This window comes from Dromiciops gliroides, chromosome 2 (genome assembly GCF_019393635.1).
Source record: "Dromiciops gliroides isolate mDroGli1 chromosome 2, mDroGli1.pri, whole genome shotgun sequence".
NCBI classification, from domain to species: Eukaryota; Metazoa; Chordata; class Mammalia; order Microbiotheria; family Microbiotheriidae; genus Dromiciops; species Dromiciops gliroides.
The window spans coordinates 619,343,287-619,366,410 of NC_057862.1; the positions used below are offsets into that span (position 1 = coordinate 619,343,287).

The following is a 23,124-nucleotide window of genomic DNA, read 5'->3' on the forward strand; positions in this document are numbered from 1 at the left end:
ATGACTTGCTTGCTATTTTTTTTAACCCCCCCCCCCAACACTTGCTCAATGTTCAAACATCCCAACTGAGTTCTTCATGTGAAGCATGGCTCACCTTTGAAACCTGCCGTCATTCACTTTAAAAAAAAAAAATTTCAGTTCCTGAGCTAGTGTTTCTGGTTTTTGTTGTTGTTGTTGTTGTTTTGTTTTGTTTTGTACTTTGAAAAACATTTATTTGGGGGAACTTGTTGTGTTGCCTCCACTCATCTTCCACCCACCACCAACCCACCTCCCACCCTACCGAAAAAAAAAAAAGAAAAGAAAAGAAAAAAATCAAAGTTTTCTTTCTTTTTTTTCCCCCCCCTCCCATCCTAAGTTCTTCATGTGAGATTGAGTTTGCGGAAATGTGAAGTTGTAGACTTGCAGCTTGCTGAAATCCCATCGGTTTTTTAGCGTTGTTATGCTAAACTAGAGAAACCAATCCCGATCAACCTGCCAAAAATTCAAGCCTGCATCAATCAGCCTGCCTTCCTTCCGGGTGTGTACATGTGAGTTTGGGCCTTAGCCTGCCAAACTGGAGACTTTTAGTTTGCCATTAGAAACTCATTCTCATCTCATGCATTATGCTTGCAACTTTGTCTTAGCAACAATGAACTGTTAACTGTTTCAAAAGACTTTATGAAAAAAAAGAGACGTTATATTAATAAAAAGCCTGCATGCTGGACATGCATGGTATAATTATTTTTCTTTTTTTTTTCCTTTTTTTTTTGGCTTGGAAATGGACTTGGAGACTATTATGGCATGGCATCCATACTTCTGTTTATTGCCTCATCACTTTTTTGAATTGAAAAAGCAAAAAAATGCAACCCTAGACCCTCCTTCCCATGAAAGTTTGCATCTGCTCTAAAACTGCTTTGAGTTCCTCAAACTTCAGACTTCCACTCAAATGCACTGAAGGCATTCCCTGTCAAAGATGCCTGAATGGATTCATAATTTTATGTGGCAAAAATTAAAGAACTTTTCATGGTGTTTAAGAGCAACAACCCAGTTTGGGAGCTAAAATTGTGCTGTTGCCTAAAAGCAGTCTAAAATTTATTTTTTAAAAAAAATAAAATCTGCCCCATTTTTTCCCCTTTTGGTCATTGTCAAATATGGAATGCTATGGGTTCCTGGTATATAATTTAATTCTAGTTTTTATAATCTGTTAGCCCAGTTAAAATGTATGCTACAGATAAAGGAATGTTATAGATAAATTTGAAAGAGTTAGGTCTGTTTTAGCTGTAGATTTTTTAAAAGATTGATGCACTAAATTGTTTACTGTTGTGATGTAAAGGGGGGGGGTTAGAAGTTTGCAAGGGGACTGTTTAAAAGTAGCTTATCCAGCATGTGCTTGCAACTTAAACATAAGTTGGGTATATGTAGTCCTTGCTATACCATTGACTGTATTTGAGAACCAAAGTATTAAAAGGGGGAGCACCCCATTTATATCTGTAGGGGGTATTTTACATTCAAAATGTATGTGTGTTGTTTTTTTTTTTCAAAATGAAAAGTATTGGGGACTGAATTGCACTAAGATATAACCTGCAAGCATATAATACAAAAATTGCAAAACTGTCTAGAACGCTAATAAAATTTATGCAGTTATAAAAGATGGCATTACTGCACAGTTTTACGATGATGCAGATTTTTTTACAGTTGTATTGTGGTGCAGAACTGGATTTTCTGTAACTTCAAAAAACAAACAAATCCACAGTTTTAAAGGCAATAATCAGTGAATGTTATTTTCAGGGACTGACATCCTGTCTTTTAAAAAAAATGGAAAGTAAACCTTACCACAATAAATTTAAAAAAATCTTGTCAGTTATTTTTCTTTGACATTTTGCTGTGCAAAATTGTTTTATATCTTGAGTTTCTCAACTAACCACGTGTGATGTTCCTCTGTGCTTTTTCTTTCATTTTCAACTCTGGTTATATCAAAAGAGAGAATAATCTACAATAATAAACTGCAATTTTGGATTCTGCACTCAAGTTTCTTAGTGTATAGTTTAACTGGGCAAAGCCATCCCCAATCCCTAACCCCAAGAAGAACCTTAGAGCAAACCTTCCTTCAGCCAAGAGTTAATACAAGAGTTGAGAGCAAGAATTCAGGCTAAAGTAGAGACTGTAGTGAGCTGTTGGTACCTCCCTTAGGAATCGGTGATATTTAACAGAGGTCAGAATCTTGACCTCTCTGGGGATTAGTTCAAACTTCTCTGTTTGGGAATGACTAAGGCCACAGAGGTCGGTCCTCTCTTGTCATCGCTCTATAAGAGAGACAGGACAGAGAGGAGTTTGCTGTCATACTGACCCTTTTTTCCCATTTTGATAAATTGTTTGATCACCTTTCAAATAAGAGATGGCAGACGGTGGGAGACCAGGTGTTTAGGGGTAAAGTGTCCACTTCACATGAAAGATAAACAGTTTTTGGTGTGTGACTGCTGATGGGTTCCCCCTTTTATTGCCCCGTCCCAAACACCAGAGGTTTCTTGTTAGAGGTCTGAAATTTACTATAGACTTCTAAAGCAAAAACAATTTTTTCACCGCCTTTAATTTCATTTACCTTAAAAAAAAAAACAGTTGTGAATGACAAAACTCCAAGCAGATATCTGTCTTAAATTATATCTATTGAGTGACAAAGTATAGTTGGGGAGGTGGGGGTGGGGAGGGTGTTTACCTACTCCAGCAGGGAGTGGTGATTTTTGTTTTTTTAATTGAGAGATGACCAGAATGGGAAGCAGAGAGTAATACCTTTAATGGGCAACCATTGGGTTTTGATTGATTTAAATTTGCCCAAATAATATTTAATCAGACCAACTAGAATATTTCCCCACCCCCTTTTCTCCAATCCCGTGCTTCCTCTCAGTAAGAGGTCACCTGGACATTGACCTATTTTGAATGACACAAATTCATGTAACTTTTCCAAAAGCATTTGATCGGAGTCTCTGTAAATTTCCCCCAAAGCCCTACTAGGGAAGAAGACAAAAACAGCACAGTTTGGAAAACACAGGCCCACATGGGTCTTCTGAAAGAGAAGATATTACTACTACAAGTGGAGAAGGACTTATTTAAGATAACAGGCTGCCCTCTCTGGCATCTAGTTCTGATCCCTTTATTACCACCCCCACCCCCTTTCCTTTACCCTGACTACTCAACATTATAAGGCAGTTAAAGTGTGCCCTCTGGTATCTGACCTTTTATCTTACCACACATTGGATAATGGTGCCAGAATTATAGTCAAGTTAATTGATGCTTATTTCTAGTTAATATACAATCTTAATGGCAAACTTACTTTCATTGGCTAATCATGAATGGAGTAACTTTTCTTAATGCTTTGAAGGTTTTTCTCTTTGTCACCCTGTTTTTAGTTTTCATTTAAGGGTTGAGGGGGGGGGTTCGTGCTCTCCAAAAGTAGTCTTTGCAAACACCTCCACAGTTGGGGCATTAGTGAATTTATGGAAAAGAAACCTTCATGATAGAAAAGTATTCAGTACAGTTAATATCTGAAAGCACTTTTATTGGGGAGAAATACACTTCTCCAATGACTTCAACATTCTATCCTAAATCTATGTGGCATTTTAATAGAATGAATAGTTTAAAGCAGGGCCTGGCCATGTACTATGTATATGCTAAGAAAGAAAGGATGGGAAAATGAGATGAGAGCATGATTTTGTTTTCCATGTCTGGCAGGAAAACCAATTTAAAATAAAACCTAGCAAGGAACCTTTTTAGAGACTTTGTCATATAGCATTTAATGCATTAATTTTTAGAAAAGTGCTGTGCCTTACAAATAAGTCTTTATCTTTAAAAAAGAAAAAATCATATTCAAAAAAGCATAACTTTTCCCTGAGGCTGTGTTTGAATCTTTGTGTAAAATAGTGTTAACATTCCTTTCATTCCAACTCCCGAGTGAGCGACCAGAAAGTTTGAGCCATCAGGAGGACCCAACACGTACGGAAATTCTTGGCCGTGTCTATATTCAAATGTGTCCTTATAATGCAATTTACATGAATGCTACTAAGTGAAAAATCATTTATTTACCGGAAAAACAGGCAAGAATGGTCTTTGTAGGACAGCTTCTTAATTCGGTCTTCATCAGAGTTTAGCTTCTTTTTAGGCAATTTGGCTTGTTAGAAGTAGGGAATAACCTCTACATAGTTAAATGATGCCCGGGTTCTGCAAAAGTCCCAGACTCTGCCTATTAACTAACTACAAGGTACAGGATGCCAGTGACTTCCTTCTGCTTTAGGACAAGGCAAATGTTTGGGGGTGGGGTGTTCTGGTTACAACTATGAGGAGCATTTCTTTTCTTTTTATGCTTATTTCTTGCAGAGAAATATTTAAAATCTTTATCTTTTGCAGAGAAATTCTTAAAATCTAAACAAGTTTTCTTTTTGTAAAGAAAGTTTTCCCAAGGGATATATAGTAGCAAGAATCATGCTATGAAGTAATTCACAACTTTGACCAGGCTTCTTTGGCCAAGATTTCTAATTGAGGAATAGAGAAAGTATCTAAACTTCCTAAAACAAATGATTTTCTTGTTCAGACCAGAAGTGAGTGTGCTGGTGCATGACCTCAAAATGAACAGCCCTCCCTTTCTCTTTGGATTTAACCAGGACTACATTTCTTAATGGTTAAACCCCATTTTGTTATTGACAGAAATGGCTGGGAGTGAAAAATAGCTGAATAATAGCAGTGGCAGATTTTCAGTTTTAAGTGTACCCTCTGAGCCATTCCCCTTCTTTTACTAGTCAGCATTCATATGGTCCCTCTCCTCCACATCTCCTCCCTCTTTATAATCGTTCTCTTAATTCAGAACTCCTTGTTAATTTTATCAATCATGTATCTCAAATATAGAGGGGCTGGACTTCCTGATTTGAGTGAGGAAATGGTGTTTCTATCAGAATCATCTGTCCAAATGCCATACCCATATGGGGCACCTTTTAGACACACACCGCCACCCCCAAAAGGAAATTGGCTCTATTTATTTCTAAGCTCCTGGTATTCACTTTCTGATCTTGCTACTCCTCACACTTGTTTACTTTTGCATTTTTATTTTTTTAAAATGTCCAAATTTTTAAAAAAATTATGAGGCTTTGGGTAGATCTAGCCCCACATTTTTAAAAACTCGACTGTTCAAATGTTAGTTGAAGTCAGTGGAGGGCAAACGGATCCATGCTGGCAGTAACTGGCCCAAATGTGACATGTTGCCTTCCAATTAACCATGGCCTGTCTATTCTTAGTATTTCTTATCCAAAAATCTACAACTCCAGAACCAAATGGGTAGAGTCAGGAAAGATACCAGGGTGTTTTGAAAGCATTTTTTTAGCAGACAAATTCATTTTAATAGTCATTCTAACATCAAAATATAGGCAGTTTATATATCTTCCTCTTACAATCCATCAGGAAATATAGTAAAAAGCCTATAAACAGAATAGCATTTTCAATTTTGGTTCTTTTGGAAGATAGAATTATGGAGCACACAACTCCCCTTCAAAAAACAAACAAAATTAAACATTTATGTTTTTGGTGGCTCAGCCTTAGCTATCGGTTAGTTTTATGCCGTAAAACAGGAAAGGGCGGTACCATAGAACAGTTCTGGATTGTTCACATTAAACATAGAATAAAAGTCCATGTCGTGTTGCCTATTTACATGTATACTGGCCAGAAGCCTTTTTATAACTTATTTTCCCTTCTTCCGAAGTGATTGCTTGGTCCTTATGGTCACTTCTGCCTTTTCCCCAAGATCTCAAGTGAACAGTTTGGGTCCCATGTCTTGTCCAGGAAAGAAACAGTATAGTTTGCCTTCACATGTAGTCCTTACTCTAAGATAAAAGACGCTGGGCCCTCTGCAGAGAAATATGGGGGGCTCCAGGGAGGTTGAAGGCTGTGGGACAGGGGAATTATATGCAGTCTTAGTGAGGTTGGAGGTTGGAGGCCCCAGGGAGATATCCTGGGCTCAGGAAAGGTTAGAGGTTGTGGACTCCACAGATATAGAGAATTCTAGGGAGGTTTAAGGAAACGGAGATTCCAAACAAGGCACTTAGATTTGAGTTGAAGCAGCATTCTAATGAGACACATTCTGACCCTGTTGCTGTTTGGCCCTGGATTTAAACCTCCCAAACCCAGAGATCAGGCATCCCCAGAAAATGGGAATTCACTGGAAGAACCGCTCCACCCAAGCGGCTGAACAAGCCCAGCTCTGTGCAGCGTTTCTTTCCAGCGGGGGTAGAAGATGGGGTGAGACAATCCCAAGTCTCCCAGCCCGTCTCATGATTGTTGTGGCATAAAGAATTACAGTCCAGCAAAAATGTGTGAGCATCCCTACCCTTTAGAGAGAAACAAAACCCAACCCAACAGATCAAATTGCTGTGCACGGAGGCGGAGCAGAGATCAGGGAGCAGGGCCTGAGCTCTGGGTCTGATGTGGCCTGTGCTCAGACAGGAGCAAGGGCTTCCAAGTGAGTGAGGAAGGGAGAAGAGAGGAGGGAAGGGACTCAGAGGCTAAGGAACAGGCTCCCAGAGATCCCAGCTAGCAGTGACCTCAATTCTCAGCCTGACTTCCACCTGCTTTTTTGACAGGGTTTGGCCATACTATTCACATCTGCCAGTTATTAACAAACATCTTGAAGCCTCAACTTTTAAAATGTCCTTAAGTCACACACACACACACACACACACACACACACACACACGCACACACACACACGCACGCACACACACACACACACACCACATCCCAACCTTTGTTACAGAATTCTAAGGATCAACCTTTTTCCTCACATAATCGGAAGAGACTACCCCAAAATGCTTTACTTTTTAAAGTATCTGCAAATACACTGTGTTGTACTGTAGATTTTTTATTGTGATCATATTTCATAACAGCTTGACTTGGTATACCGATATTTTTATGACTATCAAAATAGTTTTACAGCAATGGGAAGTCTGTTCTGGTTTGTGTGTGTGTGTGTGTGTGTGTGTGTGTTTTTTTTTTTTGGTCATTGTTCTATTTTTTTTTTAAACTCATCTGTGTTCTCCATATGCCTGGGCGATAGAACAAAGTTGGAATAAAAAGATCAAAACAGCCCACCAAAAAATAAGAAAGCGGAATTATAACCTGACATTTGAAGAACTATGTATTCAAAGTCTTGAGGGTGGATGCTTACAAAATACATTTTTTAACACACAGGTTGTGATTCCCAGGCAATATTTACACCATTCCTTACACAAAATCATGGGAGATTAGCTCTAGGCTTTTGTCTTATGTACTACTAAATTAGTTTGTTTTTGTTATTTTGGGGGGTGTGTGTGTGTGTGTGTGTGTGTTTTAATAAAAACTTCCCTATAATCAGTACTTTGGATTGCAAAATTGCATTCTTCCCTTGACCACATATTCATTCTAGATCTTTAGTTATGATTTGAAAGGCTCATTAATTCTTGGGGTGGGGGTTGCTGAAGAGGTTTGGGGAGAGGACGTAGGAGAGAGGAAATGGCTTTCCTATATTTCCCCCAGGACCAATGCGAAGGCCTAATGAAGTCCTGAATGTGAGCACTGTATCCAGTTCATCCCGAGAGCTCAGAGTTTTCCGCTCTTAGCCAGTGTTCTGATCATGACTCTTACCTCCTTCGAACTTCATCCTCAAACTCATCACTTGTCTTGATAGTTTCCCGGTGGGGGGTGGGGGGTGGGGTGCAAAAGGCAGAGGACAGGAGGGGCACTCTGAAAAAAGGAGGGTAAAATGAGAGCAGCATTCACTGAATTGGGGCTTACTGTGAACCCTCCCAGGCTTGGAGCCTTTCCACCAAGGAGTAGAGGCTGGATTTAACATTCCTACATAGCTGCGACCCAAATTTGCTCCGGTTTATCCCAGTCCAGTGCCAAAGAACAACATCATGCTTTTTTTTTTTTTTTTGAACATTAAAGGAAGACCAGAAAGATGTGAAGCTATCAGAATCCAGCATAAGTATAGCACAGGCACATCTAAGATGGTGAATGGCAGGAGAAGATGAAGGGGCATCATCCAAGGACCCCAAGAGAGATGGGGAAAACGTCACCAACCAGAATGGACAATTTCTATGATCTCAACTGATCATCAAGTGTCCATTCTAGGGTCATTCCTATAAAAGCCTTGTGCACAACAGAAAGGCCCTGTTGGTGAGGGTGTGGTGACGGACAACCCTCAGATTTGGGCTAAAACCCCTAGCAATCTCCCACGTATCAGATGGGATATAAATCTACTCAGTGATGGGAGTGTCAGAAGCCAGCCTACAAGAGCTCTTCTCCCATCTTACCTGTCCTATGCTTTCTGCCCAAGCCAGGATAAGTGTCTGGCTCTGATCCTCACTGTGGGTTTAGGGCAGTATTGGGGGTGAGTAGATTTGGAGATTACTTATTCCCTAGGCCTAAGGAATTTGTAGATAAGTGCTGGCTCAGCAGTACAGCCCAGATGCCATGGACCAAGATTTCTAGCCTTTGCCAACAGAGCCAGTCTTCCTTGTCTTCTCATATTGGGCTCCTGGGCATAGGAGGAAGACCCCCCCATACCCATCCACAATAGGGTATGGAGAAAATGCCCACAGATGATCAGACTCTAGAGTTAGAGCTTGGTAAACACAGACTTTTCACAAATGGGGAAACTAACACACACAGAGAGAAAAGAGATTCCCCAAATCATGGAAATGTAGCGGCTGAACCAAGTCTAAATAGAGCCCAATCTTGCCACAAAATCTAATGTTTTCTCATTCCAGAACACTTCACTTGGTTTCTAAGGTAGTAAGGAGGCAGAGCTGGGCACATGGGCTGAAGGAAACCAGGGGTTCTTGATGCCAAAGGAAGGGAAGGCAAGAGGAAAGAGAACCACTTCCCCTTCCTCATTTAGTTCCCTACTACCCCCACCGAAGATAGTAATCTCTTCTCTAGTTCCACTGCTACCTTTCTGTGTATGTGTGTGTGTGAGTGTATGTGCACACAGGCACTCACACTCACACACACAGAGGCAGCTCAGAAGCATCCTCTATTCTGTATAAAGTACAGGGTCCAGGCCTGAGGTGGGCAGGGCCCAAAGTGCTATAGGGAGAGCTATGAATTTTTGAATACATGGCAGGATGGGCCCCAGCCTCAGGACCTTCCCAACCCAAACAGTCTTGGAATACAGAGCTCCTGACAGGGCAGGGTAACATCCTCAATGACAATCCTTACTGCTCCCCACTCCTGCCACCAACCACCCTGGTTGTTAGAGATGCTTCCCCTTCCTTCATAGATGTGTGTGTGAGACAGAGAGAGAGAGAGAGAGAGAGAGAGAGAGAGAGAGAGAGAGAGAGAGAGACAGAGACAGAGACAGAGAGAGAGACAGAGAGAGAGAGAGATGGCCCAAACCCTCTGGGCTCCCACCTCAAGGCTTCCTCTCATTGGCAGTAATTAGACCCATCAGATCACCTGTGCTCTGTCCTCTTCCCACCTACTCTGTGACCTTTGAGCCTTTGGGTCAAATGTCAGGATGGCCAGCTTCCCTCTACTCATGGCTAGTCCTTGAATGCAACAAGAGAAATGGGAGCTTTGGTCTGGCTGACGTGGGTGGGGATCGGGGAGCAGAGGAAATAAAGGCTAGCTTTGCTTGCAAAAAATTCAAGACAAGCCCACGTTGAATAGCATCAATATCAGCTGCAGATTGGGCTGGTCTTTAAAACACTTGTTCTCAACCATACTCCTTCCAATTCCACCTTCCAGTCCCCCAAGTTGGGTGTCCCTGGTTACATTCCATTGCCTGGGGTATCCACCGGCATATTTGGGACCTGCTATCCTATTATCACCATATTATAACTTCATTCAAGGGAGGGTAGCTCAGAAAATTGAAAATCTCAGAGGTTTGCAAATTGGGCTAAATGAGTTCTTAAGGTTCCTTCTGCCTTTAAACCCATGATCTTACTAAGCAGACTGTAGCATCCTGGAAGGCTGACTAGGTGCCTCTGGGTTGGAGCAGAGGAAGAATTAAAAAAAAAAAAAAAAACTAGGCCAGGGTTTGACACCCAAGCCTGTACTTGGTCTGAGATGCATTTTTAACCATTTCTTTTCAAGTAATTTATTTGGTTTTCAAATATTTTAAAATCCTCTGCTTTCTTTTTTATCCCCCTTAAGATGCAGGCCCAGAGAGGAGAGGAAAAAAAAATCAGACTACGGGTTTTAGAAAGCTTTGGGAAAAGGTTTCCTAAGTACGTTTACATTTTTGTGTGGTCTAACCTTATGGCCTTAATGAAATAAAACAGGTCAAAAGAAACTCTACAGAGAATTAAGCCGGACACTACTTCCTGTCCCTAATGTATTTCCTATCCCTAATGTACTTCCTATCCCTAATTTTTTTTTAAGAAGAAAAAGACCCAGTAATGTAAAAGGTTTGATTCCAAAGGGACTGTAATTTCAGAAACAAGATTTTAGTATCATCTGTTCTCTTAAGATATCAGCATTTTTTTCAGAGTGAGGTGGGAAGTGTCTTTGGACCCCTCTGAATCTGTTTAAAACAGAAGGCCTTACTAATGTCAAGATAAACACATTGAAGCGAAAAAGAATGATTTTGGAATAGGAGACACTTTCTCCACTTTTGCAGTGTCAGATAAAACATTACATTTTGATAGCATAGGAAAAAAAAATCGGTCATCGCTCGGAGATTCAATCTGTGAAAAGACCAAAGTCGTGTCTTTCCAGTTTCAGGCATAGGGGCTTTCATCTGCTTTTATTGTGGAACTCTTGAAAGTGGCATATCATGGAGAGGAAAAGCTATTAAAAGATAAATCTGAGGTACCCACTTTGTAAAATAACAATGATCACAGGTGCTAAATTAATAATTCTGCTTAGCTTTTTATTTGGTGTCATGCTATATTGGCTGAAATTCCTCTCTTAGAGGCACCTCATGCTATAATCACCAGTGTTCCCTCAGCCAAACTCCCTTGATTGCTAACAGTGTGGGGACATGTGTAGGCAGGCCTCAATGTGGGCCAAACGTTTTGCATGCTTACCTATTGTACATCTTCATTCAGTCCACAGCCCATCATAAGTTAATTTTTTTTAATGCACCTTGAAGATATCAATAAAAAATTGCAAAAGCACTATCCCAATCACTGAGCAAACCGATATGATTTTAGAGATGTCTGTTCTGTTACCTCAGATCCTTGGCTTTGATTAAATAGTTGGGGTTCAGCTGAGGGACAGTTGTCCACAGTTTTGTCTCAGCCTATAATGTAAAGGTAAGGAGGGCAAGCTAACCAGAGTCTTTTAGGTGTCTTCTTCAGATGTGAGAACCCCGGACACCACCACGTATTTTGAAACTGCATGTATTCATTAATGAACTCACCCCATCGGCAAGGAAGCAGATAATCTTGAGAAAAATGTAGCCCAAGACCTAAGAAGGGTTTCTTCTTTAAGAAATCTTGGACAAAATTCCCTTTGCTCTCGAAATAATCTATAAGAGCATCAGGAGGCTCAGGGAAGACAGAGGGGCACTTCTAACCCCCTTTGCCACTATGATTGCTACAGAATATTTTCTTCTAAAATTGAAAAATTTGCATCATAAGAAATTATCTCACCTACATTTCACCTCATCACCATCCAATGTGTGTTTGTAAGAAGACTGTGAAGTGGCCAAAATATTCTATTTGTGTTTGCTTAAGATCACAAAGCCTATTTATTTGACTTTTAAAAGAATCAGTTTAAAAAATTGGGGTTGGTGAATCAGTTCCGAGTTGACTTTTTAAGATGAATATACATTTAGTAATCCTAATGTCAAATTAAACAAGCCAGTTTGCAGTTTGAATACAAAATGCTGTGAGCCTGGCATGTTTATTTCTGCGTTTGTTTGGGGCTAGAGAAAAGATTCAAATGTGAAAAGAGACTTATGCATAATGTCTCTCTGTAGAAATAAAGAGATATGGTTTTAAAATTTAAGATTCTTATTTTTAATATCAGTATGATATGTGAATGAACATGTGATTTAAATACATAGATGCCATCGAAATCTGTTTATCCAAGAGAATCTGGCATAGCCATAATATTTAGATAAAGGATAATGAAAGATAATTGGGGGAGAGGAAACAGGGGTTATGGTGAAAGACATTTTAAAGAAAAAAAGAGTTCTAGGTCCAATTACTTCAGTGGAACAGGTTTTACCATATGCATTTGTGTGATCTATCCCTTCCTATGCATTGTAGAAATACAGATGTAGAAGATGATGAGAAAAAAAAATAACTCGCCACGCTAGGGGGAAAAATGTAGATTGACTTACTGGTTTATCACAGTTATTGTACACAGATTTGCTGTAACTGTGTTGAATTTTTTAAATTAGATTTTAAATATATTTTGACAGTCTGAACTTGAATAGTGTGACTAAGTGTAGGGAGAAATGACAGGTCTGCTTTGTTATTAAACTGCTGTCTGGAAAATAATGTGCTATGTACAGTAAATGATAATTATTTTGCCACTGACATTAATACAGCTAATAGCAATAAGGATTTTTTTGAACCATAGAAAGCTAACTACTTTGAATTACTGGGCTTTGTTATTCATTGTGAAACAGAAAGGATTTTTTTTCCAAGCAGTTTAATTTTCATATCACCGTTCCAAGCACTCCCTGCTACTGATTTAAATAGCTAGCAAGTTAATAAATAAAAGAGTAGTACCTAAATGGTTCTATTTGTTAAGAGAACATCTGTAATTAAAGTTAGCAGTGTTAGCAGGATCAGCCAACATGTAATGGCATAAAATTAGGGAGTATTTTCGCACATACACACTAGCTTGTCCTTCCAGAAGAAACATGGTGGGGTAGGGAAGATACTCTGGAGGTTTTGAAGATGAGGTCCTATCATCTACCTATTACCCCTAAATATTCTTGGGTTAGTTATGGACCAAATTGCTGGGGGGGGGGCTTTGTGCTACTCTGGTATTGACCTTTGAAGCCCCTTTCCTCCCTCCCACTTTGGGCTATACTCATCTTGATTGCCTAAAACCTGATGAAGATCTGATGCTACTGGGCACCTACAGCCCAGAGTCTCAGAAGGGACAGGAGAGGTTCTTGGTCTCCATGTCTTCTTGGTTGATGTTGCTCCTACATCAATAGTATTAAAAAAGCTTACCTGAGTGCTCCTAAAATTAAATTAGTCTAGGTTTGGATTAATTCTGAAACATATAGCAGTCAGGCTACCATTTACGTGATGTCTTTTGAAAATGTTATTAATGATTATTAATTTCATTTTGTTTATTTTAATATATTTGCCAAATTAGGTATCCAAGAGACTCCTCCACATCAGTGATGTGAGAATTCCTGTTGCCGAAGTCCACAAGGTACTTTTTTCTACTCCTTTGCATGCACTTCATTTATTTCAGTTGAGTTGTCCATGGCAGGAATTCCTGTGTAGGAGGGCAAAGGGAATCAATTGAGCCATGCCTCTTTTTCCCTAGGCCCCAACTCTAAGCTCGTGTCTATTTGTGTGGTGTCAGATTGCGGTTTTCACCTGCCAACCAAAGAGATAGCAAAGGGCTGGGATGCCGGGAATGGGTTTCTGTGTCCAAATCAGCATGTGTATATTTTCAGCTCCTTACCCATGTGCAGTCCAGTTCTCTTTGCAGACAACTATATTAATGAGAACAGTCACATTTCCTCCATCTGATGTACTTCGCTTATCTATGTACATTTATGGAGGACCTAGCATTGGGAATGGTCAGGCCCACTGTCCCAATTCAGTAAATCTAAATCAATACCGAACAGCCTAAGACCCAGTAGTGGACACAACTTGACACATATGTGAGAAAATTATTGGGGGTCGGAGGAATAGGGAAAGATGATTGGACTTCTCATTTTTCCTTATTGTCATATCCACACGTAGGAAATTTTGTGATTTCCAAGCAAGCTGTGTCTTCTCCTTTCTTCTCCCTAACCGAAACAAAATAAAACAAAATAAAAATAAATAAAACAGGTAAATTTAAACTAGCCCCATCACCTTAATTGTAGGTCAGTAATTGAGGTGGGAAGAAAAATTTTTAAGTAGAACATGGGAAGAGAGGGGGAAGAAAAGAGAGAAAACCTGATTTTTATCAGACATCATGGAAAAAATGAAATCTAGCTATGTAAGTGGGGTTTCCTCCGTGGGCTATCACTGTGCAAATTTAATCATGAAACTTTTGCTTTCAGAAGCCAGACTCCCTCCTACACTTAACACAGGTCCTTATTTATTCTGGGTCATGATTTGAGGTAGTCTCATTATAGCCTCTTTATTGGCCAAATGGAATGAAAGTTTGATTTTATTTTAGCAACGTTGCTGCTTACCGGGAAATCTGTGACAAATATATACTTCTTGGTTTGGTTTTAAGAGGAACTACATGAGTTGGGACATGAGGATGGGGAGACCAAAAGTCAGACTGCTTTAAGGTTACTATTCATTCACAAGGAAAATTATTCAAAGGGTACAAGGAATTGGAAGCAATAGAAAAATCTCTATTCCCCCAAATACAACATTTGTTGACCTTTCTTGGCTGCTAAAATGGGTCTCGTTTTAAATAAATCATTTTTGATAACTCTCCCCCAACAGAGGGAAACTTAGGGTATCCTAATAATATTGAGGTTTCACTAGTGTGTGCCCTTCTCACTGTCTCTGCAACCTCACTCTTCCCTTTGTAAAAAAGGTTTGAATGCCGGCCCTGAGCCAGCGTGATCCCTCCCTGTTCACCACCAGGGTTTTAATCCTTTGAAACAAATACACATTGGATCCACTAAGAGTTAATGAACTTCTATGGTAAGGTTCACATTGGCCTGACCCCTATGGTAATATTTCATATAAGGTTACTGGTTGGGGAGAAATCAAATTTCAGCTAAGAACGTGATTGACAGGTGAGCACAAGAAAAAAGAAAGACATCTGGTCAGATGGGGAATTTGGGGAAGAGGAGGACAATTCCGTGAAGTTTCTCGGTGATATTAGAAATTATAAGCTTAGATATGAAAAGTCCAATATTTTATCCTCTCAAGAGGGTTCCTTAGTTTATTCTCAGAAAGTCAATTTGGTTAAAGGAATTTAGTAGCAGAGTCTTATAGCAGTGGACAACTGTCTCAGCAGTCCCTGGCTAATTTCAACCACGTGAAGCCTTATGGCTTGTTGAGGAGCTGGAAAGAGATCGCAACCATTTTGGGTACAAGTTAGCTTGCTTTCCCCTTGGTCCTAGAAATATTATTTAGATTATATTTCATTTCTAAGGTGCATTCTGAAATATGCACTCCAAGAGTTGTCTGCAAAGCTACATTCTAATTCTTTATTTTTAAAATACATTTTTATTCAGATCTTTTTTGTTTTTCACTTGGCCCGAATTTTCCCATCGTCCCTCCCTTTTCCTTCTCCCATTTCTTAAGACTGCCCTGGACCCTTACAAACAGGAATGGTTGGTTCAAATCAGATGAGTTGTGATCACCCGATATTACAAATATTTTCCATCATTAGATCGCAAAAGCATAATCCTGGCATGTGGGACTTCTGCATGTCATATTGTCTCCCTTTGACCCTAGGGAAACTTTTCGGGGATGTTATGTCATGTAAATGATTGTGTCACAGTCGTTTCCATGACAACAAGCTGTGGCGTGACTCGACCTTCATGCTAGGGTGGGGTGTAAGGATGGGTTCTCTGATAATGATTGAGGATTGGCCCTGGAAATTTGCCTTTCAACCTGAACATTATGAAATTAGATCATCTGGATTGGGCGGTTTTCTCCTTAAGGGTGATCCAGGGTGAAAGTTGGTCTTCCAAACAGATTCCCTTATTTTAAAAGTAGAATGATACACAGATCTGAATGATGACAGCTAAGGTCATTCTGGGTTTCCCTTGTCCAGCCAAGGCCTTTTGAACCTTTGCCAGGAAAAAGCCCAAGTGAACAGACTGGTCCGTGAGCCATTTGGGGCAAGATGGGTAGATCTGATCCTTGGTGGCTAGACTGCATAGCCCCTTTGGGAGCAGCTCATTCAAGTGACTCTTTTATTCTTGTAATAAACGTTTTGCTCTAGAAATGGAACAATATAATTACAGGGATTCTCTTCCCTCGCCTTTCCTCTCCTCCCTTACTGGTTTTGTGAAGACAAATGTTGGTGTATTTGTTAAGTGTTAGGAAGATTTTTATCATTTTCTAAATTGTCGTGAAAACCTCAGCCCACAGTTTCCAGCTTCCAGAAAAGAGGTAGGAGCTAAAGAAGGTACTTACTTTGATGTTGTGTAAATATCTTATTTTGGGTAAATATTTTCTTTCTCCTTTGCGCATGAGGATTTGGAAATGAAATCAAAAGCAGCTTTTCTCATAAATAGCCAAGAGCCCTTCATTCCAGGGTGGAGCACTGCTTTTAGAATAGTATTGTTCTTTCTTTTCTCTGAGTCTAGTCTTTGGCTTCCAAACATCCCACTTAGGAGTTAAGGGCTCACCTCAGAAAGTGAAAGACAGTAAAGGATTCCAGCCAGCTTTGGAACCAGGATGGGATGGACCCCTGACTGAGTCCACCACACTTGTTCTCAAGTCAGCCCCACACAAATTATGATGGTAGTGAGCATCTGGCAGCCTGGAAAAGTCTGATGCTGGGATCTTATTTTTAATTTCCATTTAAATTATTCCTCCTTCTCCACCCCCACCTGATTTTTCACATGGCCTCCTGATTTCTTTCAACCACTCAGGCCTGGGCCCAATCCCGCCTGGCTGATTTAATCAATTAATTATAGTAAAGCATTTGCAGGTCTCTGGGCCTAATGATGCTGTGTGAACTCCTATTATTCTTAGTCAGCTCTCTGGGACTTTCGGGGAGGTGTGGATTTAAAGAGCGAAAAAATGTTATGTGTTTGGAAGGAACAAAACGACTTCTGCAAAAAAAAAAAAAAGGAGTAGATGGAGCTCATTACTTATAACACAACGATGCCTCCTTGAAGAGCTTTCATTACCAATGCATACACATGTGAGTACACAGACACACACCACCTGCCAAAACTCTGGTATCCCGCAGCCTTTATTGTCAGCTTTGGGTCCCAATGTTTCCATTCTTTTCACCTGCTTGCTCACAGCTCTGATTTCCTCAAACCTTAAAAAAAAAAAAAAGACTGTAACTTTTTTTCCCCCCTCTTGACTCCCAAAGAAATTCTCAGCCATAAATTAGCTAAGCAGGAAGATTTTAGCTTGAAATGTTTGGAAAAGCGCCGTGGTAAAAACAAGCCAATGGAAATGGCCCGCTGTGCCCCACTTTCAAGCGTGGCTGCTCTACAGGAGAGATAATAAAGATATTAGCACTCATATAATTTCAGATCGGAAATGAAACCAGACATGAAGAAACAGTCGCTCCAGCTGTTGAGTGGAAATCAAACTAGCAATGGGGATTACAGGTACCATCACTGGAGACAGCCCGGCTTCTGAGGGATGACCTCAGGTGGAGGCTGCTTGCAGATATTAACACCTAATTAACAATCCACCAGAGCACCCTACAACTTAATCACCAGTGAGGTGAGGATGACAATCAAAAAGAGGGGTACAAGTGGGCAGGCAGAGGAGGGATTGCGAGAGCAATCACACACACACACACACACACACACACACACACACACACACACTCTCTCTCTCTCTCTCTCTCTCTCTCTCTCTCTCTCCATCATCCCCACCTCCTCCTAACGCATCATCTAATAACTGGTTATTCACACACAGCTAGCCTAGGCTTCTTTTTAGTCATTTCAACCTATTGAAAAGCACAGTAAGTTCATTTGCTAGCAGGGGAGGCAGTGGAGGTGAGAATTGAATTGATCTGAAATACTCTGAAAAATTGACCCAGGGGTCATTCCTAGTTTAAATTGGGTTCTCCAGACAAAGTTCCTTTCTTCTCTCCCGCATTCGGCTTTTGCTTCCAGCCAAGTTAGCCTGCGTTGTGTAATTATTTAAATGTCCTCCCATGCCAGGGTTCATTCCCCCACCCCCTTCAATGTTAATCAAAATAAAGACCTTTTGTTACTGATGATGGTTAATTAAAGGGCTGGAGTCTATACCGCTGGGGTGAGCTGCTGGGGTATTTAGATATTGGAAGGAGTTTCATTCCTGCCTCAGTGCTAGGCAAGACTGGATGAACTCAGGCCAAGTAAAGGCCTCTTACTGCCTTGAGCATGACGCGCGAGATTAGGAGTGGTACTTTTCCTGGCAAATCTGCAGTTCCCATTTAGACATTGCAGGTGCATTGCATTCCCTAAATTACCTTGACAAGAGCCTGGTCTGCAGCAGCTGATTTGAGAGAATCCAGGTGTCACCCAAAGCACATCAGGGCATCACTTCTGAGATGTGCTGGACAACTCAGCCTCCAGCACCTGGCCCTTTGAACCCCACCTTGGGATGTACTCTGTGCCCAAATGGAATATGTATAGCCTGAAGCTGATACTCAGCTACTGTCTGGTGCTACTATGTAGTTGATAGTTGCTGAATTTATGGTTATTTTTCTCTACCATACAGTAAAGTATAAAATAGAGAAGGAGGGTGAGAGAGGTGGGGAGGAGGTGATGAAGAAAAGCTTTCCTAATTCATTTGTCCATCCCAGAAACAGTGCCAATGAATATAAGCCTCCCATTTACTCACGCCCCTGTAGCATCCTACCCCTCTCCTAGGCACTGGTTGTTCTAGACCTCGGCATTGTTCTCCTCTCTCATTATTGAATAACCCTTTATTGACCAAATATAATTTTAATTATTTCATTTCTATTTTATCTATTTGTATTTATTTCATCATTTTAATGCCATGAAGAATGGAGACTCGCAAGTAACACCAGAATGTGGGGGTACAGAAAAGTGCTATTATTATTCTCTATCACTACTATGAGGTTTGAGGAATGGAGGGAATGGAGAATGAGGCTCTTAGGCCACAGCACACCCATCACTGTTTTGTTTTTAAATCTGGACCACACTAAGTTGTCATTTGGAAAATTCTGATTTTTACTGGATAGCTGAGGTGATTTAGAATATCTGAATTATTTAGATATCAGTCTTATTTTTTATCCTTTTCTGTCTCTCTGTGTAGGAGATAGGAAAGACACATCCCCGCATTTCTGGAGGCCTTTTTTTTTTTTTCTTTTGGCAGATTTTTAGTCCACTGTGATAGGGATGAGTGTGGAAATAATGGGTGTGTCCTAAGTCTCCGGTTGCAGCAGACTGTCCCCTACAGACAGATAGGCACATTTGCAGCATTCATCACCAACATCAGGTTTGAGCTGAGAGAGTTTGAGTTGGAGACTTTTGGCCTGGCAAGCCAAGTTTACTACTCCATCCTCGACGAGAGTGGGAGAACTCACTTATTCAGCCAAAGCTAGAAGCTTCTGCAGAGGAAGGTGAAATGGTTCCCCTGTCTTGAGGAGCAAAGAAGGGAGAGTTTGTTTTTTGTTTTTCCCCTCTGTTTTCCTGAACTGGCTGGCATTTGGATCTCGAAACAGCTTCTGTTGGTGATGCTTTCTTCTCCTAAGTCGCCGGGAAGAACCTCTACTATATCTCTCTTTGACCGGGGTATTATTCTATCATTCCAAGCCCCCACATTGTATCTCCTCCCACCATAAAAAGGCACCTTTTTAGCGGCTTGCCACGGTTAAACTGTCAAATTTTCGTTCGAGGAAAAGAGAGTTCCTAGTGTGTGATTCCACTATAAATTCGACAGCAGAAAATTTGCAGGGCTGTTTAGAATGCAGTTATTCAGGGAATGCATCCTTTTACTATTTCTTTACAATTTAATTGGAATTGGACTGTTTGTAGGGTTTCCCCTCAATTTTTTTTTTCTTTTCGCTTTTGCAAGCTGCAGTAAAGCGGCTTGTAATTTATAATCAAAGTTTGGTATCGTTAAACTAAACTGTAAAAACTGGCTTTGGGGTTTTGGTCGTAAAATAAATATTTGAAAAATATAGCGATGAGGCTAGTGCAGTGGAGCCCCCATCAGTACATATATATCTGTGTGTATGGATATATGTGTGTATGCATATGTGTGGTTTTTTTTTTTTTTTTTTGCAGAAATAGAAGCAATACTAGAGCTGAAAAACATTTTACAGAAAGGTGACATTTGGGTAAACATGAACGGGGAGGAGGGATGCACTGATGACAATGTGAACACAACTCTTGGAATTTAAAAAATGAACCACTAATTTATTCTCTAAAACCCCTCACTTACAATTCCCATTATCTTTATGTTTTGCTTAAGATTTTTGCATTAAAGGGTAAAAAGATTGTTTGGGCCAGAATTCTCTGTCTGTTGACTATGGTGCTTCTTAGCTAAGAAGTTTTTTTCCCCCTAACAAGGAAGCTCATTTAGAAAGAAATGTTTATGTGAAGAGCTTGTCAGTTGGCATTTTTACTGGTGCGCTAACCCAAAGGTAAAATATAAAGCCATGTCTTTTCCTCACTGGCTTGTTGTTACTAGAAGGTTCCTCCCTTGTTAGCTTGATAAATAATTTTACTAGGGGGAATCTGCTGAATTTTTATGCCTGCTGTCTCTTTTCTGCTTGCTGCAAATAAATTTCCGCACTCCGAGGGCACTAAAACTCCAAACACATGGTATTTTCCCACTTTGCTGCCGGTCGTCTGAAATATTTATTTCATCTTCTGTTTTTAATTAATTTTTTTAAAGGAAAACACGTTTTGCAATTATTATCAAACAAAGATCAGCAGTGTACTTCTCTGCATCTTCAGACAGAAGTGACAAGTTTGGCTTCTCAAGGGGAGGGGTGAAGGGGAGCACATCTCTGGTCTGTTTATTTTTATTTTTTTGTTTTTTTTTCATATGGAGAACAAGTGTTATTTATTGGTGGAACAAAGTGGGGGAAGTTTTTTGTCACAGATGATCATTTCTGGCATTTCCACTTTCAATTCCAGAGACATAATGAAATAAATTAATGGAATGATAGAATACTAGGAAGAAATGAAATGGGGGGGGGGCAACAGGAGCAGGGAATGTGATGAAAACTTTGTAAAGGAAATAACACACTGTGGAAAACTGGAAATGACATCAATTATAAATAGCAAGATAAATACTCAAACTGCTAATGCCACATGCATTTGGACTTGGATTTAATTTGAACCAATGTTGACCTGGTATAGCTATGTGGGCTTGAATAAGAATATGTCACAAACCAGTATATAAATGTGTATGCATCTATATATGTATATGAGTATGTATGTAGATGATAGATAGATATACAGAGACTGTTTCAAACCAGTCATGTTTTGAAACAGTCAGTATGTGTGTGTATATATATATATATATACATGTTTGTATATACATGCATACACACATTTATATATTTATATTTGGATCATTTGAAAGATCCATGATTTTATCCATACTCATAGTGCTATTCTATGTCAGATCCAAGCCCCTACATGACTTTTCATCCTGTGTTACTCTTGTCCACATTGTCCCATTAATCTTCCATCTAAGATCTAACATGCTTGCTTGGCATTATTTTTGGTATGTACCAGGTATGCATTTTTTTTTCTCAACTTACCTCCTTGCAAACTATGTTATATACTATCACATTCTCATCGGTTGAAAGCAAGAAGAGACATCAAAGAACATTTAGAACAACTCTTTAGTTGTAAAGATAGGGAAACTGAGACCCGCATATATATATATATATATATATATATATATATATATATATATGTGTGTGTGTGTGTGTGTGTGTGTGTGTGTGTTTATATACATATATATGTATATGTACACACATGTTTTAGGGCTCACTCAAAATCATTTTGGTAAGGAGTAGAAGTGAGAATTGAACCCAAGACTTCTGATTTTAAATCCAATGCTTTTTCCACTGAACTTCACTGCTTCTCTACAAAAATCATTTTAATGAATGACAACAAAGTTATATATTGATATGATACTGATAAATAAAGGTGGGAAAATGATGACTTATCCTTGTGGGGTATAGGCTATTGCTGGGTAGTAGTAACGTGTTAGATAATCTCACTAACTGGAATAGGGGTTTTTAAAAAATGGCCAGTTTCAAAATGACAGAATCTCATGTGGCATTCCAGCCTTTCAAGTGGATCTTTTTTTGGGGGGGGGGGCAGGGCAATGAGGGTTAAGTGACTTGCCCAGGGTCACACAGCTAGTAAGTGTCAAGTGTCTGAGGCCAGATTTGAACTCAGGTCCTCCTGATTCCAGGGCCAGTGCTTTGTCCACTGTGCCACCAACTGCATCACCCCCAAGTGGATTTTGAAGCCCAGTTAGAAAATAGAAAATGCCATCAAGGTGCAAAATTATTGGAGACATACTTTTAAAACAAGGCCATCAGCATCGGAAACCATTTCAAGGTGACCTGAGAATTAGGAGACAGAGGTCAGCTAGATCCTGATTTCCCTAGAAGGAAGATGGATAAAATGAGGGAGAAATGTAGAGCTACACATGCATCTCCATCTTTCTTGAACATCAAAAGGCCAATGATCTTTACTATGAACTCATACTTCTCCAAGGTCCATTCTACAATATTTGAAAATCATCATTTTAAAATTAGAAATACCTTGATCCTATGGTCAAAATGCAGCTACATTTTTTATTCAAATGTACCTCGAGCACTCCAAACCCAGGACATTTCTCCACTAGTTAGTCACATTCCAATTTATCAGGGATTTCAAAGTTCACTTGGGTCTTTGAGCTGTGGAAGATGAATGTGCTTTTTCTCCAACTAGGTCTTCATTTCACATGCAGTTCTGAACAGTAGGCGCTGCAAAGGACCCAGATAAATCCTCAAAGCAGGTTCGCTGTCAAAAGACCCAAACAGGAGAGAAGCAGAGTATTTGTTTTTATGGTTGTTTGTTGTTGTTCTGGTGAGAAAATTCATCCTTCAATTTTCCTTTGGTCCCTTTGAGTCTCTGCAGCAATTCACCTTCCTTTGATTGAGCCCCAAGATCAAAGAAATTCACTGGCTTGTCAAGAATGATAAGGAAGGGGGGCACCTAGGTGGCACAGTGGATAAAGCACTGGCCCTGGATTCAGGAGGACCTGAGTTCAAATCCAGCCTCTGACACTTGACACTTACTAGCTGTGTGACCCTGGGCAAGTCACTTAACCCCATTGACTCGCAAAAAAACCCAAACTA

The 23,124-nt window shown here is 40.0% G+C and overlaps 1 protein-coding gene across 3 annotated transcripts in view; it reads left to right on the top strand.

The window, feature by feature from the left end:
* Positions 1–23,124, top strand: part of MAF (MAF bZIP transcription factor) — a 499,487-nt gene that overhangs the window by 1,623 nt on the left and 474,740 nt on the right. For 2 of the 3 annotated variants that reach the window (XM_043984743.1, XM_043984742.1), the window contains exon 2: positions 13,282–13,341. In XM_043984743.1, coding sequence (XP_043840678.1) covers positions 13,282–13,315 — 34 coding nt within the window. In that variant the 3' untranslated portion in view covers positions 13,316–13,341. Of the gene's footprint in view, positions 1–355; positions 1,844–13,281; positions 13,342–23,124 lie in introns of those variants that run through there. The other variant, XM_043984744.1, reaches the window with a different exon arrangement.